The sequence below is a fragment of the Cebidichthys violaceus genome, unplaced genomic scaffold, assembly GCF_023349555.1.
Source record: "Cebidichthys violaceus isolate CVI_PGR_0920_01 unplaced genomic scaffold, fCebVio1.0.p SCAF_5, whole genome shotgun sequence".
NCBI classification, from domain to species: domain Eukaryota; kingdom Metazoa; phylum Chordata; class Actinopteri; order Perciformes; family Stichaeidae; genus Cebidichthys; species Cebidichthys violaceus.
The window spans coordinates 6,269,387-6,287,668 of record NW_027176705.1 but is presented as its reverse complement, the minus strand read 5'-3'; the positions used below and the strand labels follow the sequence as shown (position 1 = coordinate 6,287,668).

Here is an 18,282-nt window from a genome sequence, read left to right as displayed (position 1 = left end):
TTGTCTAACTCTTACCCTAATCGGTCCTTATACTTTAGGAAAGCTACGAGAAGGATAGGAAGCATGTATGTCTGTGAAGGATGAGTACTTACAAAGTCACACCACATGGGGGCCTCGAGACTACCACAAATCAACCAATCGGGTGCGTCGTATGTCTGACGTAATATGAAGTAGCCAATAGGCGTGGAGCTGAGGGGTTTGCAGTTTGCTCCGGTGGAGTTTGAATTTTCAACGAAAGAAACACCCCAAAACAGTTTGTATGTGATAGAAGCATCATCGCGCCCAAAGTAAGTCCAGCTATCTTGAATCTTATTAACGCGTGTAGCGATTCATTTGAGTCTTAACGCTAACACGTGTCATTTCACAACACATTTAGTTACCTCCGACCGTTAACTGGTCGATTTTTGCTGGAAATAAAAAAATGTACGTTTTGCTAAAACCACGTTCAACGCAGCTAACGTTAACGTTAAGTCCAACAGAAACGGTTACCGCTAACGTTTAAGCGTCTCTTCAAATGAACGCTTAATTCATTAACGTTAGGTAATGTGAGACGTATGTTTATCTGGCGTTAACGTTACTGAGACGTATGTTTATCTGGTGGTAACATTAACGTTAGTTAACGTTACGTTAGCCCCGGGTAACTAACGTAGCTAACGTTAACTAACGTTGATATTTACTTCACAACGTTGGTGAAATATAGTTAAATAATGCAAACAGTTAAACTAACATTTGCAAAAGTGCAAAGTCTTATAGACGTGTTGTTGTTTACGTTAATGTATTAGCTAACATTAACGCTTTTGTGTAACAATAACGTTACTTAGTTCACTGTATTTGGTATCAGAACCAACGCTAAAGTACAGTGTGATGTACTTCTGAACTTTCCCTGTCCAGTGTTCATTGGTGTGCTCTTGTTAGGCTAAAAACATACAGAACTTAGCAGGGACGCTAGCGTGACTCACTGGTCATCATATTGTCATAAATAAAGTTGTTCAGTCAGTTTGCATATTGGTATTGTTTCCCCCCTCATATCAATTGACATGCGTTTCGTCAGTTATAGACCATGAGCTGGGCGGTGGAGGAGTGGAAGGATGGACTTCCAGGGAAAGCCCTGCAGAAGATCCAGGAGATGGAAGTCCAGCTGGACAAAGTGAAGAAGGACAGGAACCAGAAACAGTTCCAGCTGGACTCCTTAGAGGCAGCCCTACAAAAACAGAAACAAAAGGTCAGTTTTAAGGGTAATGGATGATGTGTTTATAAATTAAAATGTATTGAATCCCTTGGTGAAATTACTTTTGCATTTTCTTAACAGAAGTTGAAATTCTACCAGAAAGAATACAGACACAGGAATGATCTATTTTTCTTTTAATTATTATTAATATAGCAATCTGTTTATTAATGATCCATGTTTCTCTTTCTCCAGGCGGACAGTGAACGTACTGAGACCTCTGCTCTGAAAAGGGAGAACCAGTCATTAGTCGAGTCCTGTGACTCTCTGGAGAAAGCCCGTCAGAAGGTTGTCCATGATCTAGGAGTCAAGGAGCAGCAGGTCCGTTACTGATTTGAGAAAGAAAGATCTTCTGCAGTTTATTGCTCTTTAGTTTGAAATTCATTCAATCAATAAATGAATGATAATTAACAGCCACTATACATATTTTACAGATGTATTTGAAGCTAACAAACAATACATTATGAAGCTAAAATGTTTCAAAAGAAAATAAACCATGACTAAATTATTTTCCTAAACCTAGGTGAGCTATCTGGATGGTCAGCTTAACTCCTGTAAAAAAACCATAGAGCGACTGGAGCAGGAGCTGAAAAAGTGAGTTCAGTGTCTGTTGAAAGGCATTTTTACGTGAGTAGAGAGGGTGGATTTACAATGTAGCTCCTGGGATTAGTCCTAAGTAAGTCATGATTAATATGAATAGATGTTATAAACTATTTGACCTGAATGGAAAACACTGCTTTCTTTGTTGTCTTTCCATCTGCTTAGGTACAAGAATGAACTGGATCGTTCGCAGTCTGCTGGCTCTTCGTCCTTGTCATCCTCTTCCTCTGAGCTTCAGCCCTACACTACTCCACAGAAAAGTTTCACTACCCCAGCTCCTGTCCCAGCCTACAGACAGCAGGGTATTTCAGGTTTTTTTTAACCTCCAGTCCCTGCTGTATGTGTCATGTTTTTAGATTTTTCTTTGACTTCTTCTTGTTTGGTTTCCAGAAATATCCTTACCTGCCAGGGTGGTATTAATGCACATTTTAGTTATATTGCTGCTTCTCATCTACTTATCTTTTTTTTTTTTTTTTTTTTGCATATAGGCAAAAGATACATGTATCTGAGTGACTCTGGATGAGTTTTTCGGTTTGCCCTCAAATGATGATTGTATTTGTGTTCCATAGATAACAGACTAGATGAGCTTCAGGAGAAATACAGCCAGGAGGTAGAAGAAAGAAAAAGGCTGGAGACTGAACTCAAAGTCCTGCAGGTTAAGGCAAGTACCTAACTTGTGTTTATCATGTGGGTTTGTTTCTTTGTAATTGTTGTCTCTAACTTAATTATTCTCTTTTAGCTGTTGAATCAGTCCTCAGTCACTGTAAGCCACAAGGACATTGCTGCCCGCCAAGCTGGATCTTCCATTTTCCCATGGCAGGATCAGGCCCACAGTCGGCAGTCTCAGGATGCAATGGAAACGCCTCTGAAGAGGCGGGGAACGTCCCTCTGGGAAGCCCACGAGGAGACGCCTATTAAAACCAGCCAGCGGATGAGCTCTTCCAGAGCAGCCCAGAGTCCCTGTGGATCCTCCCAACAGATGGATCAGCTGAAGACAATCAACCAAGGTGGACTGTTTATAATTTGTTGTGGAACTCATACCGTATAAAGTGTTTGGTATCTTTCCTGTGTAATATTAGGGAGCATTTTATTATTTTGCACATCTACTACCGCTGAAAAATGTATCTGGCTCCTTTTGAGTTAAATATCCTGATTTATGTTCAGCCACAGCACTTAAACGTTTACTCTTTCTTCATCAGAGCTGCGTTGCCGAGTGTTAGAACTGGAAAAGAATCTGTCCACTCAGGAGAAGGAAATTCGTAGCCAAGCCTCCAAGCTGCAGGATCTACAAACTCAACTGAACCAGGCCCGCAAAGAGCTGACTGAACGGGACAGAGACCTGGCCAAGACCAGCCACGAGCTGAGCCAGGCCACAAACGAACACCAGCTGGTTGTGGCCAAGGTAGGCGTCCATAATTGGTACATAAAGACTTTATTGATATGGGCTATATTGTTTTCGTTCTATTTCTGCTTGATTACATAGTTAAAGGAGGAAAGCTGAGTGAAAACATGAGTTTTTGTCATTTGTAAATGACAACCTTTCTGCTTATTGTTCTTAGTGTTCATCCGTCGAGCAGAAGATGAAACAAGTCTCGGAGGAGATGAGCTGTCAGAGGCACAACGCTGAGAGCTGCAAACGAGCCCTGGAGCAGAAACTCAAGGACCAAGAGAGAGATAGTCAAAAGGTGCAATAACTTGTATACATAACATTATTACACATTAGGTTAAAGATGCTTTTTAATATTCTAATCTCAAAAGGTTTGTCTCTGACTCATTTTATTTAGGAGCTAGCCCAGCTGCAGGCTTCTCACCAGGCGTTGGACCAGCAGTTGAACCAGACCAGAACCAAGCTGACACAAGAGATTCAACAGTCCAAAAAAGACCACAATGTACTGCAGGCTGACATGGAGAAGGTACTGTTGTCTTTCTTTTTTATTGTGTTGTGTCGCTAACCTTAATGATATTTTTACTGTCAGCATAGTATACACAGACCCAGATTACATTTGATGATGGCTGTGAGAAGAGTGCAATACAGTTCAAGATGTGGTGGAATCATCTACTTCTGTTATCTTGCTGATAGATAATGGAATGTTGAAGTAGCTCCAGCTTTTGCATCATCTGTTTGTTTAAGGGTTTAGGTCACTTGACATTTGTGTCACACTTCTCACTTTCTGCTCTTGTATGTACTTCTCCCTTCTCATCTTAACTTTTTCTCTTTTCTTGCTTCTGTCCAGATGTGCTTCCAGAAGAGTCAGATGGAGAAGGAGGCACAGGAGCAAAAACAGAAACTGCTGAGGTCAGAGCAGAGCCTCCAGGCCAGCCAGAACAAAGAGCAGGACCTCCGCAAGAAAATGGAGGTGGGTTGCTTTGCTTTCACTATGCTGGATACTGTATTTTTGGCCTTGATGCTGAGGTTCCCGTTCCAACTGATTAAAGAAAACATCTCCCCCCCTCCCTATCTGTCAGCATCTTTTACTGTCACTCATGTTCCCTGCTTTTTTTTATTCCCTCCAGGAGCTGCAGAAAGAGAAGAACAGTGCGTCTGTCCAGCTGGACCAGAGCAGCAGGCGTCTGATTCAGCTGGAGGAAGAGAAGAAGAGCGCAGACCAGAGCTTCAAACACACCCAGGGATTACTGGATGACATTAAAGGTAAATTAGCTGTAGGACTGGCAACAACAGCAGATATTTTGGAGAAGTATCTCAGTGTTGAATTTTTTTGTCCATTTGCTCTTCAGCCAAATCAGAAGGACAGGCGGATGAGCTGAAGAGACTGCAGACTAAACTGGAGCAGCAGACTCAGGCTTCGTCCCGGGAGCTGGAGAACTTGAAGAAGACACTTTCTGATGCAGAGGCCAACATTGACCGGTAAGCATAGTTTTACTGTAGAAAAGAAGAAAGTTCAGTCACACTTTCAGGAAAAGTAAAAAGCTTAATATACTATGATAATTAACATGCTCTTCAATGTATTCATCACACTGTAGATATCAGAGTGAACTGCAGAAACAGAAGCAAGAGACAGAACAGTTGACCAACAGGTTGACGGTGAAAGAGAACGAAAGCCAAGAGCTGAAATCCAACCTCACTGCGAGTCAGAGTGAGAGTAAGGAACTGAAACAAGAACATCAAGCTCTGCTGGAGTGGAAGAAAGTAAAGGAGACCTTGATTAATGAAACTGAGGCTGTGCAAAAAGACCTCACTGACAAAATTGGCAACTTGGAGAACAGCCTCATCTCGCTGAATGAGGCTAATGATATCGTTAAGGTACGCTGCTGTGGTTCCCAATATATTCACTTGAGTTATGGATTAGGAAAAATTGATAAGCTTGCATATTGAAATAACCTGTTTGTTTAGTTGTGTACCCCAAAATCTATATTTAGATTTGAGGTTTGCTTTGAACTTACAAATTATTTATTTATGATAACAAATTTAGAAAGTGTAAGTAGCACAGAAAGTCTATTTCATGTGAAAATCATTGTAGGATGTGTTGTATTGTAACTATTGTCATTAATTCTGTGGGCTGACACATTTCGACTTGCTATTGCAGAAGCAGCTCACGAGCATAGAGGGAGACAAGGCCGGCATGTCTGCTCACATTGATTCCTTGAAGGGAGAACTCCTCAACAAGAGCACAGAATTGGAAGAAAGGGAGCATCAGTACAACGAGCTGCAGTCTAAGTTCTCCGAGGCCGGACAGAAGCACACCAAAGACCTGGAGAATGTTGCTGTGCAAGTGGCTCAGCTTGAAGCACAGGTGATTTATTGTATGGTTTTTTAAATATTGCATACCTCCTTGCTAATTTGTAATGAAATTAGATGATAAACAATTTCTCTGCATCATTGACTTACAATGTACTTTTTGATTTTGGTCTCGGTAACAATAATAACACTTTAAAATATGACTGGACCTAAAACAACGAAGAGCCATTGATTGAAGTTGGTCTGGTGCTTATTCTTTAATCTGAATAGGTCAAAGGTCTGGAGTTGCAGTTGCAAAAGGAAGTTATTCGAGTAGAGCAGGCCGAGAGGACCAACATAGAGCTGCAGGACGAACACCAGGCAGCCTGCGACCTGGCTCGCTCCAAAGACCAGCTCATCGAGTTGAGCCAAGTGGAGATCAGCCAGCTAAGGGAGAGCCTCACTCAAGTCACTGCACAGCAAGAAGAGCAAACTACCAGGTGGGAGTTTTATTTAATGTTTAGTTAATATTTTTGCATGAACTCCTTTTCCAATACAACAGCCATGGGATAAATCTTACCTTTACAAACTACATAAAGTTTAGTATTTGTTGAGACTGTGTCACTTTGCAACCTGAGATTGCAGGGTTTCAAAAGATAATTGCTAACAGCCACAATAAAATACGTAGGGACGTTTCAGTGTCTTATGATAGAAGTATGATATTAACATTGTGTCCCTATTGTTTCCTTTGGGGAAACAACAATAACTGTAGCTTGCTTTTAACATGCACTTCTCTGTCTTTGTTGTCTGAACCCCACCAGGTTGGCAGAGGAGAAGGCAGCGCTGCTGAAGCAGTGTGAAGAGAGTGTTTCAGCAAAGGTTGAAGAGAACGAGCAGCTTAAGCTTCAGCTGGAGGAGACTAAGCAAGAGCTGCTGCTCACCAAAAACCAGGTCTGTTTTACTGTAATGCAACAGTAACCATTATAAACACATTACCAGTTATTTATTCTTTTTATATATGTAGCAGTCTTTTGTTTTACACATTCTGCCATTTCTTTTTGAGTTGATTCAACTTTAAGGGTATTCTTGGCTGACTTTAGTGATGTTGTAACGGATAATATATTGTCAGCAACAAAATAATCGTATAACCAACAAGTACATTATGGTCAAACTATCTTTGCTGTCACAAATGTTTTGAAGTGTTTTGAATTTCAGTGGCAGATTAAATCTATTCTGCTGATTTTGTAATCGTATGCCCCATGCTTTTACATTATGTTGTATTATTCCTTACTTTAGTCTGAACCAGTAAAAGCTATAGTTGTTCTGTTTGTATTCAGGTCAGCTCAGCGGACCAGTTCCTGAAGGTCCAGGAGCAACTGGGAGCTGAGCTGCAGAAACAAATAAAGATACTGTCGGACAGTGAAGAGGAACACAAAAAGTTGCATGATAAGAAATCAGAAGAGCTTAAACACTTAGAGGATGAACTGAAAGAGCTACAGAGCCACACAGAAGAGCAGGAGAAGCAGTTCAGAGAGGCCGAAGCTCAGATTTTGTCTCTGGAGAAACAAAAGGCTGAGCTGGAAAATGCACTTCAAGAGACAAAGAAAGAGGCTGAGGTAAAATATTGCACTAAAAATGTATTATGTTTTATTAGTTTTACATATTTTCTAATACTGTGTATATCATCCTCTGTGCTTGTTACAAATAATAAACTTAAATCTATTTCTTATAAAGAACCTCCAGCTAGTTCGTACTGAGAAGATCGACAACCTTCTGGAGCAGATATCTTCTTTGGAAGAGGAGCTATCAGCAAGCAAAGATGCAACAGAGAAGCTTCCAGTCTTGAAGAATGAACTGGCCGTGGTCAACCAGTCCCATGCTGACCTTAAAAAGCTTCTCGAAGCTCTTGAGAGGAGTCACTCCTCCACTATTGAAGTCAAGTGCAGTTTGGAGAACACCCTTACTGAGAAAGTCAATCTGATCTTTACATTGGAGAAAGAAGTCAAAGAACTCACTGAGAAGACGGACAAAGACAAAGAGAGTCATGCTTTAGATGTGGAAAATTTCCGCAACAAAGAGAAGATTCTTAAAGAGAAGCTTGACGCCGCTAAAAAATCTGTGACTGCTGCTAAAACGGAAGCAAGTTCTCGGCGGGAGGAGATCAAGAGCATGAAGACGACTCTGTCGGCTGCGTCACACGGCTTAGAAGAGAGAGACAACACAATAAAGAGTCTGAAGGAGAAGCTGAATAAATCAGAGGCAGAGCAGGCCAAAGCATCAGATCTCCTGAAGGAGAAGATGGTCGCCATGAACAAAATCAAGGTTGGTTGATTCTTGATTCTTATGGTACCAAATGGGTAGGTCAGAAGAGGTAGTCTTAAAACAAAGTTTGATGAGTAATTTATTTTAGATAATTTGCTGTATTTGTGTCATTCTTCACATTAAGGTCCAGCTGGAGATGCTGCAAATGGACCTGGAGGACAACGAGACGGTCATGAACTCCTTTGACAGTCAGGTGGAGGAGCTGAAGGGAACCATAGAGTCACTGGAGGCTCAGCTCGCTCACAACCAAACTCAGATGTCTGACATGGAGGCCAGGCTGGAGGACAGCAAAGCTCAGGTAGAGCCCAAGAGATCAACATCATTTGTGCCAGAGAAGCTAGATTTAGTGTTGAGATTCATTTTGATCATTTTTTGGAGCTCAATATTTTAACACATTCCATGTGTCTCACAACTGCCTGATTTTATACATTGTCATCATCTTTACTAGCTCCGCTTGCTCTGTAGAGAAGAAACAGCCCTGATTGGATTCAATCTAAACTCTAAAAACCTTTTCAGGTGTCTGTCTTGGAAACCCGGTTAGAGGAGGTCCAATCTCAGAACTCAGTGCTGGAGACACAGTATGTCACAGCTAAGGAGGAGCTGATGGAAAGGAGCTGTGAAATCACTCGTCTGGAAGAGGATTGTGTCAAACAAATGCAGCTGGAGGAAAATGTTGCTGCTTTAGAGTCTAAACTCAGCCAGACCACAGAAGAAAATATCAAGTTAGAGACAACTCTCAGGCAGGCAATTGAGGACAAAGAGCATAATCTTAAGCAGTTACAACATGAGAAAAACAACCTTGAGACTACTTTGAAACAGTTAAGAAATGAAAAAGAGCAAGTCGAAACCGAGGTGATTCAAGTCAATGCAGAGAAGAAACAGCTGGAAGCCAGTTTAGACGAGCTGTCTGAGGAGAACAAACAACTGCAGAGCAACATTCAGCAGTTAACTAAAGAAAAGCAGAAGATCGATCAGATGACTGTAGAGAAACAGGAAGCTGAATCGACCCTTCGACAAGTTCTCGAGAAGAAAGCCCAACTAGATATAACCCTCAGTCTGATAAACAAGGAAAAATCCCAACTGGAGGCTAAACTAACTGAGCTAATCTCAGAGAGAAATAACTCTGTCACTAATTTGAATCAAGTAGTTGAGGAAAAGCTTCAGCTGGAGGGTAACTATAATGAGCTGACTGAAGAGAACGTCAAACTACAATCTAGTGTGAATCAAATAACTGAAGAGAAGCTGCAGTTACAAGAAAGAATAGAAAGGCACGAAGAAGAGGTAGCTTCACTTAGAGAGCTGCTCGAGATGAAGGACAAGAGGACAGAGGAGGAGAACAGAGAGAGGTACCGTACATATTTATTTTTTATGAGTCACCATAGCTACATTTTTCAGTTTCTTTATTTTTGTTTTTACTTGTAATATTAGCTGGAATTCTAATAGCATCACTTTCATGTTGACAGGATCCAACAGTTTGAGGCGGAGCAGGCAGAACTGCATCAGAAGTTGGCGTGCTTACAGAAGGAGCTGACTGTGTTCAAGCAGCAGTACGACTCACTGCTGGAGCAGGTGGGCCAACAGCATAGCCTCATACAGCAGCTCTCAGGATCACAGGGAACCCAGAAGGAGCCAGGAGAAAAAATCAGCCACATGGAGACTGAGGAGATGGATATTGGTGGTGAGTGTAAACCAAAACTTCTTCTTCTTTTTTTTTTTTTTTTTTACTTAATAAGATTTTCCTTTTTAAACATCTTCCATAAATCTGAATAAATGTATTAATTTCCCCAGCAGAAGCAGCAGGACAGACTGACGTAGAGCCAACACTTGACACAAGCATCAATGCTGAGTCTCTTCCAGTAAAGGAACAGCTGAGCCCAATGGTAGCTGAACCGGGTCAACTTTCCCATCAGTCGGATGAGACTTTCAGGTATAATGAGTTTTTTTAATAATAAGCACAAATGCACAATTATGTGCTTTTGTATGTGTTGTATTATGTGATAAATACGTTTATATCTCCCTCAGCCCTGGCAGTGAGACAGAGCTGGTGTTCAAGGAGGAAGTCACTGAACAAGAGATGGTCCAACAACTGGACGAGGAAAGGGAGGCACGTGTGGCCGATACGAAGGTTACCGAGGAGCAGCATCAACAGCAACTCTTCGATCGGGTAATTATAACTGTGTATTTGTCCTTCAGTCATGCTGCTTTCAAGTGTTTAAATTTAGGGTACTTCATTTATTGATTTATCATTTATGAAACAGAAGACTTGCTAGTTGCTACTAATATTTCTGTAGTTGAAAGGCATGTTTTGTTCCTGGTAAACTTGAGTTTTGATGAAGACAGAGTTTGAATTTCGTCCTCTTTCTTGCAGCTTCCTGAAGACAGCAGTAGTCCTCAAGATGTTCTTGCAAGTAAACCTGAAATATGCGATATTTCTCTACCATCTTCCTCTGTTGGTGAGACCAGACAGTTACAATCCTCAGGTGAGTTATTCAATGTTGCTCATAACTGCAGTTTTGATAATTGTAAAGCAAATTAAATAACCCAAGAAAACACTCACTGAGTTACTACCAAAGACTCATTTCTTCTGCAAAAATACTTAAATATTTTTTCTTTTGTTAGTTATAATAACAGTTGGGATTCAAAAGTTTTTCAAACTTAAACTCTACAGGCTATTGCTGAGGACAATATGAGCATTACACCCTATTTTAAACTTCCAAAGACTTAGAATTGACACTTGATGCTGATTTAGGAAGTATTGTTTTAAATCAGATACATTTTGTTTAAATAACTTGTCTATATTCAATCTGTCTGTCATCAGAGTCATCCCAGGTACAAGATGACCTCAACCACTGCACAGAAACGACCATAAAACAAGAACTCCAGACCCTCCGCTCAGAGTATGAGCTGCTTAGTTCTGACCTCGCACTGAGAATGGAGTTGACTTCTGAACTGGAGGTCCAAGTTCAAAACTTAGAGGAGAAATTTCATGCGGCAGAGGAGGATGCACAGGGTGCAGCACATAAGCTGAAGATCGCTTTGGAGGAGAAGAAAGTCGTTGCTGACCAGGTAGGGGGGAGAGATTGCAGAATGCCAAATACCACTTAAATAATAAATTACATTGTTACACTGCCACTTAAATTCAACTGACACTAATACTGCATACTCAATTCTAGATGGCTCAACTGTCAGAGGAGAGGGAGACTTTAAGTCTGCAGCTCCAAACAGCTAAATTCCAGCTGGAGGATGTTATGGAGATGCTGGAAGGACTGGAAATGGCCAAAGGTAAATATTGCCCCATCTTACTGCATATGAGGGATTATTTTCAGATTTTTAACCTTCGTCAAACAAGGTTTTAAATGTTAAGTTTGTGGCTGTGAATGCCTACAAATATAATACGGGCATAGTTTGAGTTTATTTTTTAAATTAACAGCAGCTTAAATGTCATGGCACAGCAGGATTTATGGAGGAATGTGTACGTTGGTATCTTAACAGATCTTTTCCTTGATTCTGTAGGGGGATGGGATGAGAAATTCCTTCAGCAGGAGAGTGAGCTGAAGAGAGTTCGCTCTGAGAAAGCCAACCTGGAGCAGCACATCCTGGGCATGGAGTCTGAGCTGGAGACCTTACAGGGGGAGAAGAGCAAACTGGAAGATGAGAAGGAGACCCAGAGGAGGACTTGTTCCAGCATGGAGCAGCAGATAGAAACAATTACAACAGAGGTGAGGACTCATCAAGAGCTTGTGAGCTAAAACATCAAAATACTGGATGTGTAAGAGCTGAATAACTGTGCATGTATCAGGGATTAATCAATTAAACCAATATGTCGGCTCAAGCATTTGTTTTTCCTTGTCCAAAAACTAGACAACAGCGATACATTAGTGAACATGGTGTGTTTTTTAACCTTACTGATCATTCAGTGTGCCAGAACTGTTCCTAATCTTTCTATTTCTCCAGACAACCCAGCTGAGGTCTGAACTTGTGTCCTGCACCGAGGAGCGGGATGACCTGAACCAGTGTTTGGGCCAGTCGAGAGAGAAACTTCACAGTCTGGAGAAGACTAACTGTGACACCAGAAGCCTGATTTCCATCCTGGAGGATGACATCAGAGCAGGGAGGAAGGAGTATGAAGCCCTGCAGAGCAGCATGGAGAAGCTGAAGACCGAGAGGCAGCAGGTATGTACATGTAACATTCAAGGGTCTGGGACTTGTGCACAGTTCCTCAAGTCAACTCATGTGATACGAGTCAAAATAAGCTTTTAATTAGAGTTGGCTTCATTAATAATAATTAGAGCCTGTTTGATTCTATTGGCTAAATGGCTAATGAAAACTCAAAGTTATTCATCTTATCTTCACCATATCTGCACATTCTTATTATTTGTATCCTAATCATAACTGTGCAGCTAAAGATATGTTAATAGCCAAAGTGAACAATAGTTTAATTTAACATTGTTTCTGATGGGATCTGAAAGAAGATGTCATGTGGTGAAATATGTTGACATTGAAAGGATTAGAGAGCTAATTCCCTTTTCTTCCTCTTTTCTTCTCTAAAGCTGCTGGAACAGATTAAAGCACTGGAACAGGCAATATCCCAACAGAGTGGAGACAGACAGGAGCTTATGAGCCAGCTGGACAAGATCACAGTAGACCACACCTCGGCCAATCAAAACACTGAGTCCATGGTCGGCAAGATACAGGTGAGGGGGTTATATCTGGTTGAGGTTGGGTTTCCTCAGAGAACCCGTTTTCACAAAACTTTCCCTTTTATCTTGTTAGTTTAAAAACAAAGTAAAGAGTTTTGTGTTTTTAAAAAGCATTTAAAGTTAGCACACTTTTAGTAAAGAGTGGTTGGACCAATACACCCTCAGATGATTCAGATGTTCTTTAGTTTCTGATCCTCCTCGTTTCTCCTCCAGGCTTTAGAGGGAGAAGTTTGCCGTCTCTCACAGTCTCTGGAGTCATCTCTACTTGAAAAAGGAGAGATTGCCTCTCGTCTGAACTCGACACAAGACGAGGTCCGGCAGATGAGGACTGGTATTGAAAAGCTCCAGGTCCGCATAGAGTCGGACGAGAGGAAGAAAAAGAAGATGGGAGAACTCCTCAAAGGTGGCTTTTAACATCCTCAGAAATGACATACCCTCTTGAGTTTTGTGACTTGCTGTCGGTCTAATTGTGACTCTTTACTTTTCTAGCTGCCCAGAGGAAGTCTGACTCGCTGCAAGATCGCATTGATGCTCTGGAGCGAGAGAAGGAAGACGAAGAGCAAAGTCTAGAAGAAGCTGTGTTACAGGTATTCTGTTGTAAACACGTATATGTCTGAGAAAAATAACCATTTCATCCGTCTTAGATTGTAATGGCTCATAAGTGTTTTATGCTCTTAACACAGGCCGAAACAGCCAAAGCTGAGCTGGAGGAGGAAAGGACAAAGGTACATTCATATTCATCTGTGTTTGGCTATCTGATGCCCTTTGCTATGTATGTGTGATTGTTTTTCTTTATGAGATAATAGTAAAATATTACAGTTGTTGTAAACCACGCAATATATTGATCTGACTTCTCCCCCCTTTTCTCTCATGCTGCTCTTTTCCTTTCTATACTTCTCATCTGCTGCTGTTTTTCTTTAACCGTCACCATCTTCTGACCCTCAGGTGGAGGAGGAGAAGAGAGAGCTCAGCAAGAAACTATCAGAGCTCTCTGCCAAGCTGGAAAACCTTAGATCTGAGAAAGAACACATGGAGAGAGAGCTGGAGACAAAAAACAGAGAGATAGAAGAACTGAAGGCCGCTAAGGAGGGGCTGGAGAGGGGGCTGGAGAGGGCCGAGCTGGATAGAAGAGAGGAAGAGGAAAAACAGAAGTGCAGGGTAGAAGAGCTAGAGAAAGGAATGAGAGAGGAAGCAGAAAGGCTTATGAGTCAAATGGATGACCTCCAGGCACAGCTGTTGGCCTCTCGGCAGAGAGAGATCTCCGTCACACAAAAGAGTGCAGAAACCGAAGGGGAGAACGAGAAGATGCAGTCTCTGCTGGTGAAGATGGAGAACGAAAAAATGTTTCTGCAGTCGTCTCTGGAGGAGCGAGAGACAGAAGGAGAGAGGCTTCGCTCTCAGGGAGAGGAGTGGGAGAAAGAGAGAAGTAACCTGAGGACCAGTATTGTGGCTTTGGAAGAAGAAATTAAGGAGCTTGAAACACTCATAAAAGCTAAAGAGGAAGAGAGGGAAATGTTGGAGAAGGAGGCAGATCAGAAACACGCCGCCGTAACATCCATCTCGTCTATCACGGTGGAAAAAGAACAGCTAGAAGAAGAAAATGGCCGGCTGGCAGAGGAGAAAGAGAAACTGCACTCAACCCTGTTTTCAGTAGAACAAGAGAGAGATCATCTGCATTGCACTCTTGCATCTGTTGAGGAAGAGAAAGAAAGACTGGAGCAAGAGAGGGGGGTGTTAGCCGATGAGAAGGAGAAGCTTCAGTCCAGTCTCTCCTCGATAGAAGAGGAGAAATGTCAAATGCAACAAACTCTTTCTTCATTAAAGGAAGAGAAGAAAAGAATAGAGGAGCAAAAACAGATGTTAGACGCTGAAAAACAAGAATTGCAGTCTTCCCTTTCTTTGATTGAAGTGGAGAAAAATAACCTATCGTCAGCTCTTTCTTCAATGGAACAAGAGAAGCAACGAGCAGAAGAAGAGAAAGAGAAACTTACAGAAGCCCAACAGACTCTTCAGTCTACAGTTGCCGCCATAGAGAAGGAGTTGGAAGCATCCAAATTGTCTGCTGCACAGCTCAGTGAGCAGGTACACAAAATTGTGAATTTTGAAAATACCCTTCATACGAGACCGATATAGTGACATCTTGTTTTATTGTATTTTCTCATGACTAAATATTTTCTTTCTGTCCACTTCAGGTGTCAAAGGTAACGTCTCAGGCCGCTCGTCTGTCTAAAGAGAGAGACTCTGCCCTGAGCAAGATGGGTCTTTGGATGAAGACTTGCAAACAGCTGGAGCAGGAGAAGCAAGAGATGTTAAACAGCTCAGGTGTGGAAACACATTGAAGTGTTTTGGTATAATTATTTGACTTGAAGTTGAGGTAATCGGGACCGACCACAATTCTCAATCTGGATACAGACATCCGTTTGCGTTTTTAAATTAATCCAAAATCAAACTAATTCCAGACAGAGGCCAATATAATCATATGAAACAAAATGCTGTGGTGCGTTTACCAAAATGGTTTGTAAAGCATAATACAATAGAGTGAAAGTAAAGTAAACGGTTAGATTGGTTAATTTGACTTCAATGCAAAGACCTGCATTTTGCCCTGAAAACATGGAGATTAAATCCCTAGAAGATGCAGCTGACTAATTCTATTAATGTAATTATTTTTGTTACAGGTGACAGAAAGAGCAGTGAGGAGGTGCAGACTCAGGGAAACCAGCTGAAGATAGAGGCTGAGAAAAGAAAGAAGGAAATAGAAGAGCTGAACGCTGCCCTGCAGCAGAAGAGGGTGGAGGCAGAAGAAAGAACGAAGGAGGTGGAAGAACTTGAGGCTGCCCTCGATGGAACGAAGAAGGAGTTGGAAGAGAGAAACTCAGAGCTGGGGGTGATGAAGAGTGAGTTGGATGAACTGAATAAACTCCTGGAGGAGAAAAGCATGGAGGCAGATGAGAGCATTGAGAAATACTGCGGATTGATGGTTAAAGTGCACAAACTGGAAGAGACTAATGATGCACTGACAACCCGGCTGGAGCAGCTCACTGCTAGCCACCGTGTTAACGAAGCTAAAATCCCCTCTAGCCGGCGATCAGGCAGGAAGTCTTCCTCCAAACACCAGGAAGAAGCGTCTGTCAACACGGAGAACATTGCTCCTTCAACACCTCAGAGGTCTCCTCAGGGTTCGTCTTCAGTGAAAAGAGGTCACCGTGACATCAGTAACAAAGACAGTGCCCAGGAGGCCCTGATCAACCTGACAAAGAAGATCAAAGCCAATGCAGCAACTACACCTAAACCAAGAGCTGAACAGAAAGACGATGAGTTCAAACCAGAGGGACTTCCTGAGCTGGTGCAGAGAGGTACATTTTGGCTGGTGATCAAATTTAGCCTCAACTGTAGTTCACCATCAAGAAAGAAAGGCACTAGTAGTTAGTTTCATGTGTTTTCATGTGCCGTGTATTGAAGTGCGAGTCCTAGTATGATCAGTCTGGTCTCTCATGCTAGTGGGATGGAGTGTGATTAGCTTCATCGATGGAGAGAATTAAGTATTTTTAGGAAGTAAGCACCAGTAACCTGCTCTCAAGTCATTATTTGTACTCTAACAGGTTTTGCTGACATTCCACTGGGGGAGGCCAGTCCATTCATCGTGAGGAGAACCACAGTGAAGCGCTGCAGTCCTCGACTGGCTGCCAGACAGACAGCTTCTGCATCTGACGGCAAGGTGAGCAGCAGCAACCATCTCTCACACACACACACACACACACACTTATGTACACGTACTTATGTATTGACCCCATGCTGTATGACGGTGTGTCTTAACATCAAACTATAAAAGCAAGCAATCTCTGTCTACTGTATGAGGGTATGTCCTTTGCCTTTCTCGAGCATCATTCATCCGATCTACGTATATCGCTGGGGATCCAAGGACATACATTGTTGAATTTTGTGCAATTTGGACACAAGACTCATTCAATATACATAAGATTTGAATAAACAAGCGAACGGTGCTCTGTGCAGCAGTGGGGGCGGGGCTTCAGGGCTCTGCAGACCGAGTCGAGCATGTCGTCCGCAGTGGGCCTTTACAGGCCACAGATCATTCTGATTGCAGTAAAATTTTGCTGCTGTATACTGAATCTATTGAACTCTCTTCACTTCCCTGATCAACGAGCAGGAATGGATAGCCGACAGGAAAACACTCAGATTGTGTATGTTTTTGCCGGAATAACTTGTAACATTCCGGTAGTTAAAATACCTCCAATAATTAAATCCATGCCATACCTTATAACAGCAATGGTCATGTCTCAAAGCAAGCGACTAATATGCCTATTTGGAAATGTATACATCTACTCAGTGTATTTCACCGGTGTTTCTGAGTGGCCGTGACTTGGGTGTGTGACACAATTATGTCATGGCAGATGTATTGCTCAAGACCCACGGTAGCGAAGTGTGAAGTTGTCTATGAGCAGCAATACCGCCAATCATTCTGTCCTTTCTGAACAGGCATGTTTCCACGTGCAATCCTCTAGTGTGTGTAATTCACAAATTCTTTTTCTACTTTGTTGTGTTTTTCTCTTTTACTCTCTTAATGTGGTCATCTGTCTCATCTTGCTCTTCATCCACAGGCGTTGGGGTTCGTTCTCCTCCAGAGTCCTTCTGCAGAGAGCTCCAACAGGAAGTGTGTCTCCCCGAGTGACGAGGAGAAACTTACGCATCGGTCTCTGAGTTTCCACAACACACCGGAGCAGAACGAGCAAGAACAAGAAGGCAACTGTCATGTCCAGTAGATTGATGCGCACACACATATATAGTCTGGCATTGATTTTTAAATAATATACACATGCACACTCATAGATGCACAAAATATTAATCCTTTTTTAAAGACACGTTTATTTTATAAGTAAACTCTTAACACTTTTCTTTCTTTGGTGGGGAGTTGGGAGTGTGTGTGTAGGTGTTTCTCTCTCGCTCACTCTCTCTTACACACACACACACACACACACACACACACACACACACACACACTCACACACTCACTCACTCACTCACTCACTCACTCACTCACTCACGTTTCCTGTTAGATCACTTTCTTCCAGGACTGCAAAAGACATAACTACAATTTCATTTTCTGTTGGTGTCTTAAAGTGAGAAATACAATAAATCACTAACCAAAGTATGATGATGAGGCAGGTTAAAGATGAGTGGGTTACTCTCTAAGTGCTGATATTCTTCAAAGCACTATTTTTTTTTAAAGCGATTTTTAATGAAACTGTCTTTGAAATGTCAGATAGGTATTTTGCCGTTTTATTGTTTTACAATGAATAAATGCAAAGATTGTTTTGTGACGCTTCAGAATGTAAACAAGCCACATTTGTTTGTTTCTCTTTCTTCGTGACTTTACTTTGTAACAGTTTCTTTGCCTTTACCACTCGTTTACTTTGTTTTCCTTTGTACTGTTCTTGTCTTTGAGAGATGTCTTGAACTTTCTACATGGTAGATGATATACAACTATGTGTCCTCTATCTGCTCTGTAACATATTAACTGATGGCTAATGGCGGCTAAGATTTTGTAGATTTTTGATATTTTCTAGATATTTTTATCGTTGAAGTCAAGAAATCAAAGTTTTCTTTGAACTTTTTTCTTTCTTACTAATTTTTGCAGAACGTATTGAATGTAGATTTGCTTTTTGTGTCTATGTAGTTAAATGTCACTGATCATTGTACATAGTTAATTGCCCTTTTTTATACTAAACTTTAACTGCGTCATA

General features: G+C 41.6%; 1 protein-coding gene across 1 annotated transcript; it reads left to right on the top strand.

Moving 5' to 3' along the window:
* The first annotated feature begins 259 nt into the window (after positions 1 to 259).
* cenpf (centromere protein F) lies at positions 260 to 18,282 on the top strand. The gene is made up of 38 exons (XM_068730643.1): positions 260 to 287; positions 1,052 to 1,222; positions 1,421 to 1,546; positions 1,749 to 1,819; positions 1,991 to 2,127; positions 2,395 to 2,486; positions 2,565 to 2,832; positions 3,025 to 3,227; positions 3,385 to 3,510; positions 3,610 to 3,738; positions 4,060 to 4,182; positions 4,340 to 4,475; positions 4,562 to 4,691; positions 4,808 to 5,087; positions 5,371 to 5,577; positions 5,793 to 6,001; positions 6,323 to 6,452; positions 6,839 to 7,117; positions 7,236 to 7,823; positions 7,948 to 8,121; positions 8,340 to 9,169; positions 9,287 to 9,501; positions 9,612 to 9,750; positions 9,846 to 9,987; positions 10,192 to 10,303; positions 10,642 to 10,889; positions 10,997 to 11,105; positions 11,337 to 11,542; positions 11,778 to 11,996; positions 12,374 to 12,517; positions 12,737 to 12,926; positions 13,013 to 13,110; positions 13,207 to 13,248; positions 13,469 to 14,605; positions 14,716 to 14,845; positions 15,199 to 15,876; positions 16,123 to 16,238; positions 17,140 to 18,282. Exons 2-38 carry the CDS (start codon positions 1,061 to 1,063, stop codon positions 17,299 to 17,301), a joined length of 8,487 nt encoding a protein of 2,828 aa, XP_068586744.1. The 5' UTR covers positions 260 to 287; positions 1,052 to 1,060; the 3' UTR covers positions 17,302 to 18,282.

Excerpts from the sequence above, each read along its gene's own strand:
- cenpf (XM_068730643.1), top strand. The coding sequence starts at position 1,061 with ATGAGCTGGGCGGTGGAGGAGTGGAAGGATGGACTTCCAGGGAAAGCC. Across the intron at positions 11,997-12,373 it reads TGAAGACCGAGAGGCAGCAG|CTGCTGGAACAGATTAAAGC; the intron begins GTATGTACATGT and ends TCTTCTCTAAAG. Across the intron at positions 15,877-16,122 it reads TCCTGAGCTGGTGCAGAGAG|GTTTTGCTGACATTCCACTG; the intron begins GTACATTTTGGC and ends GTACTCTAACAG.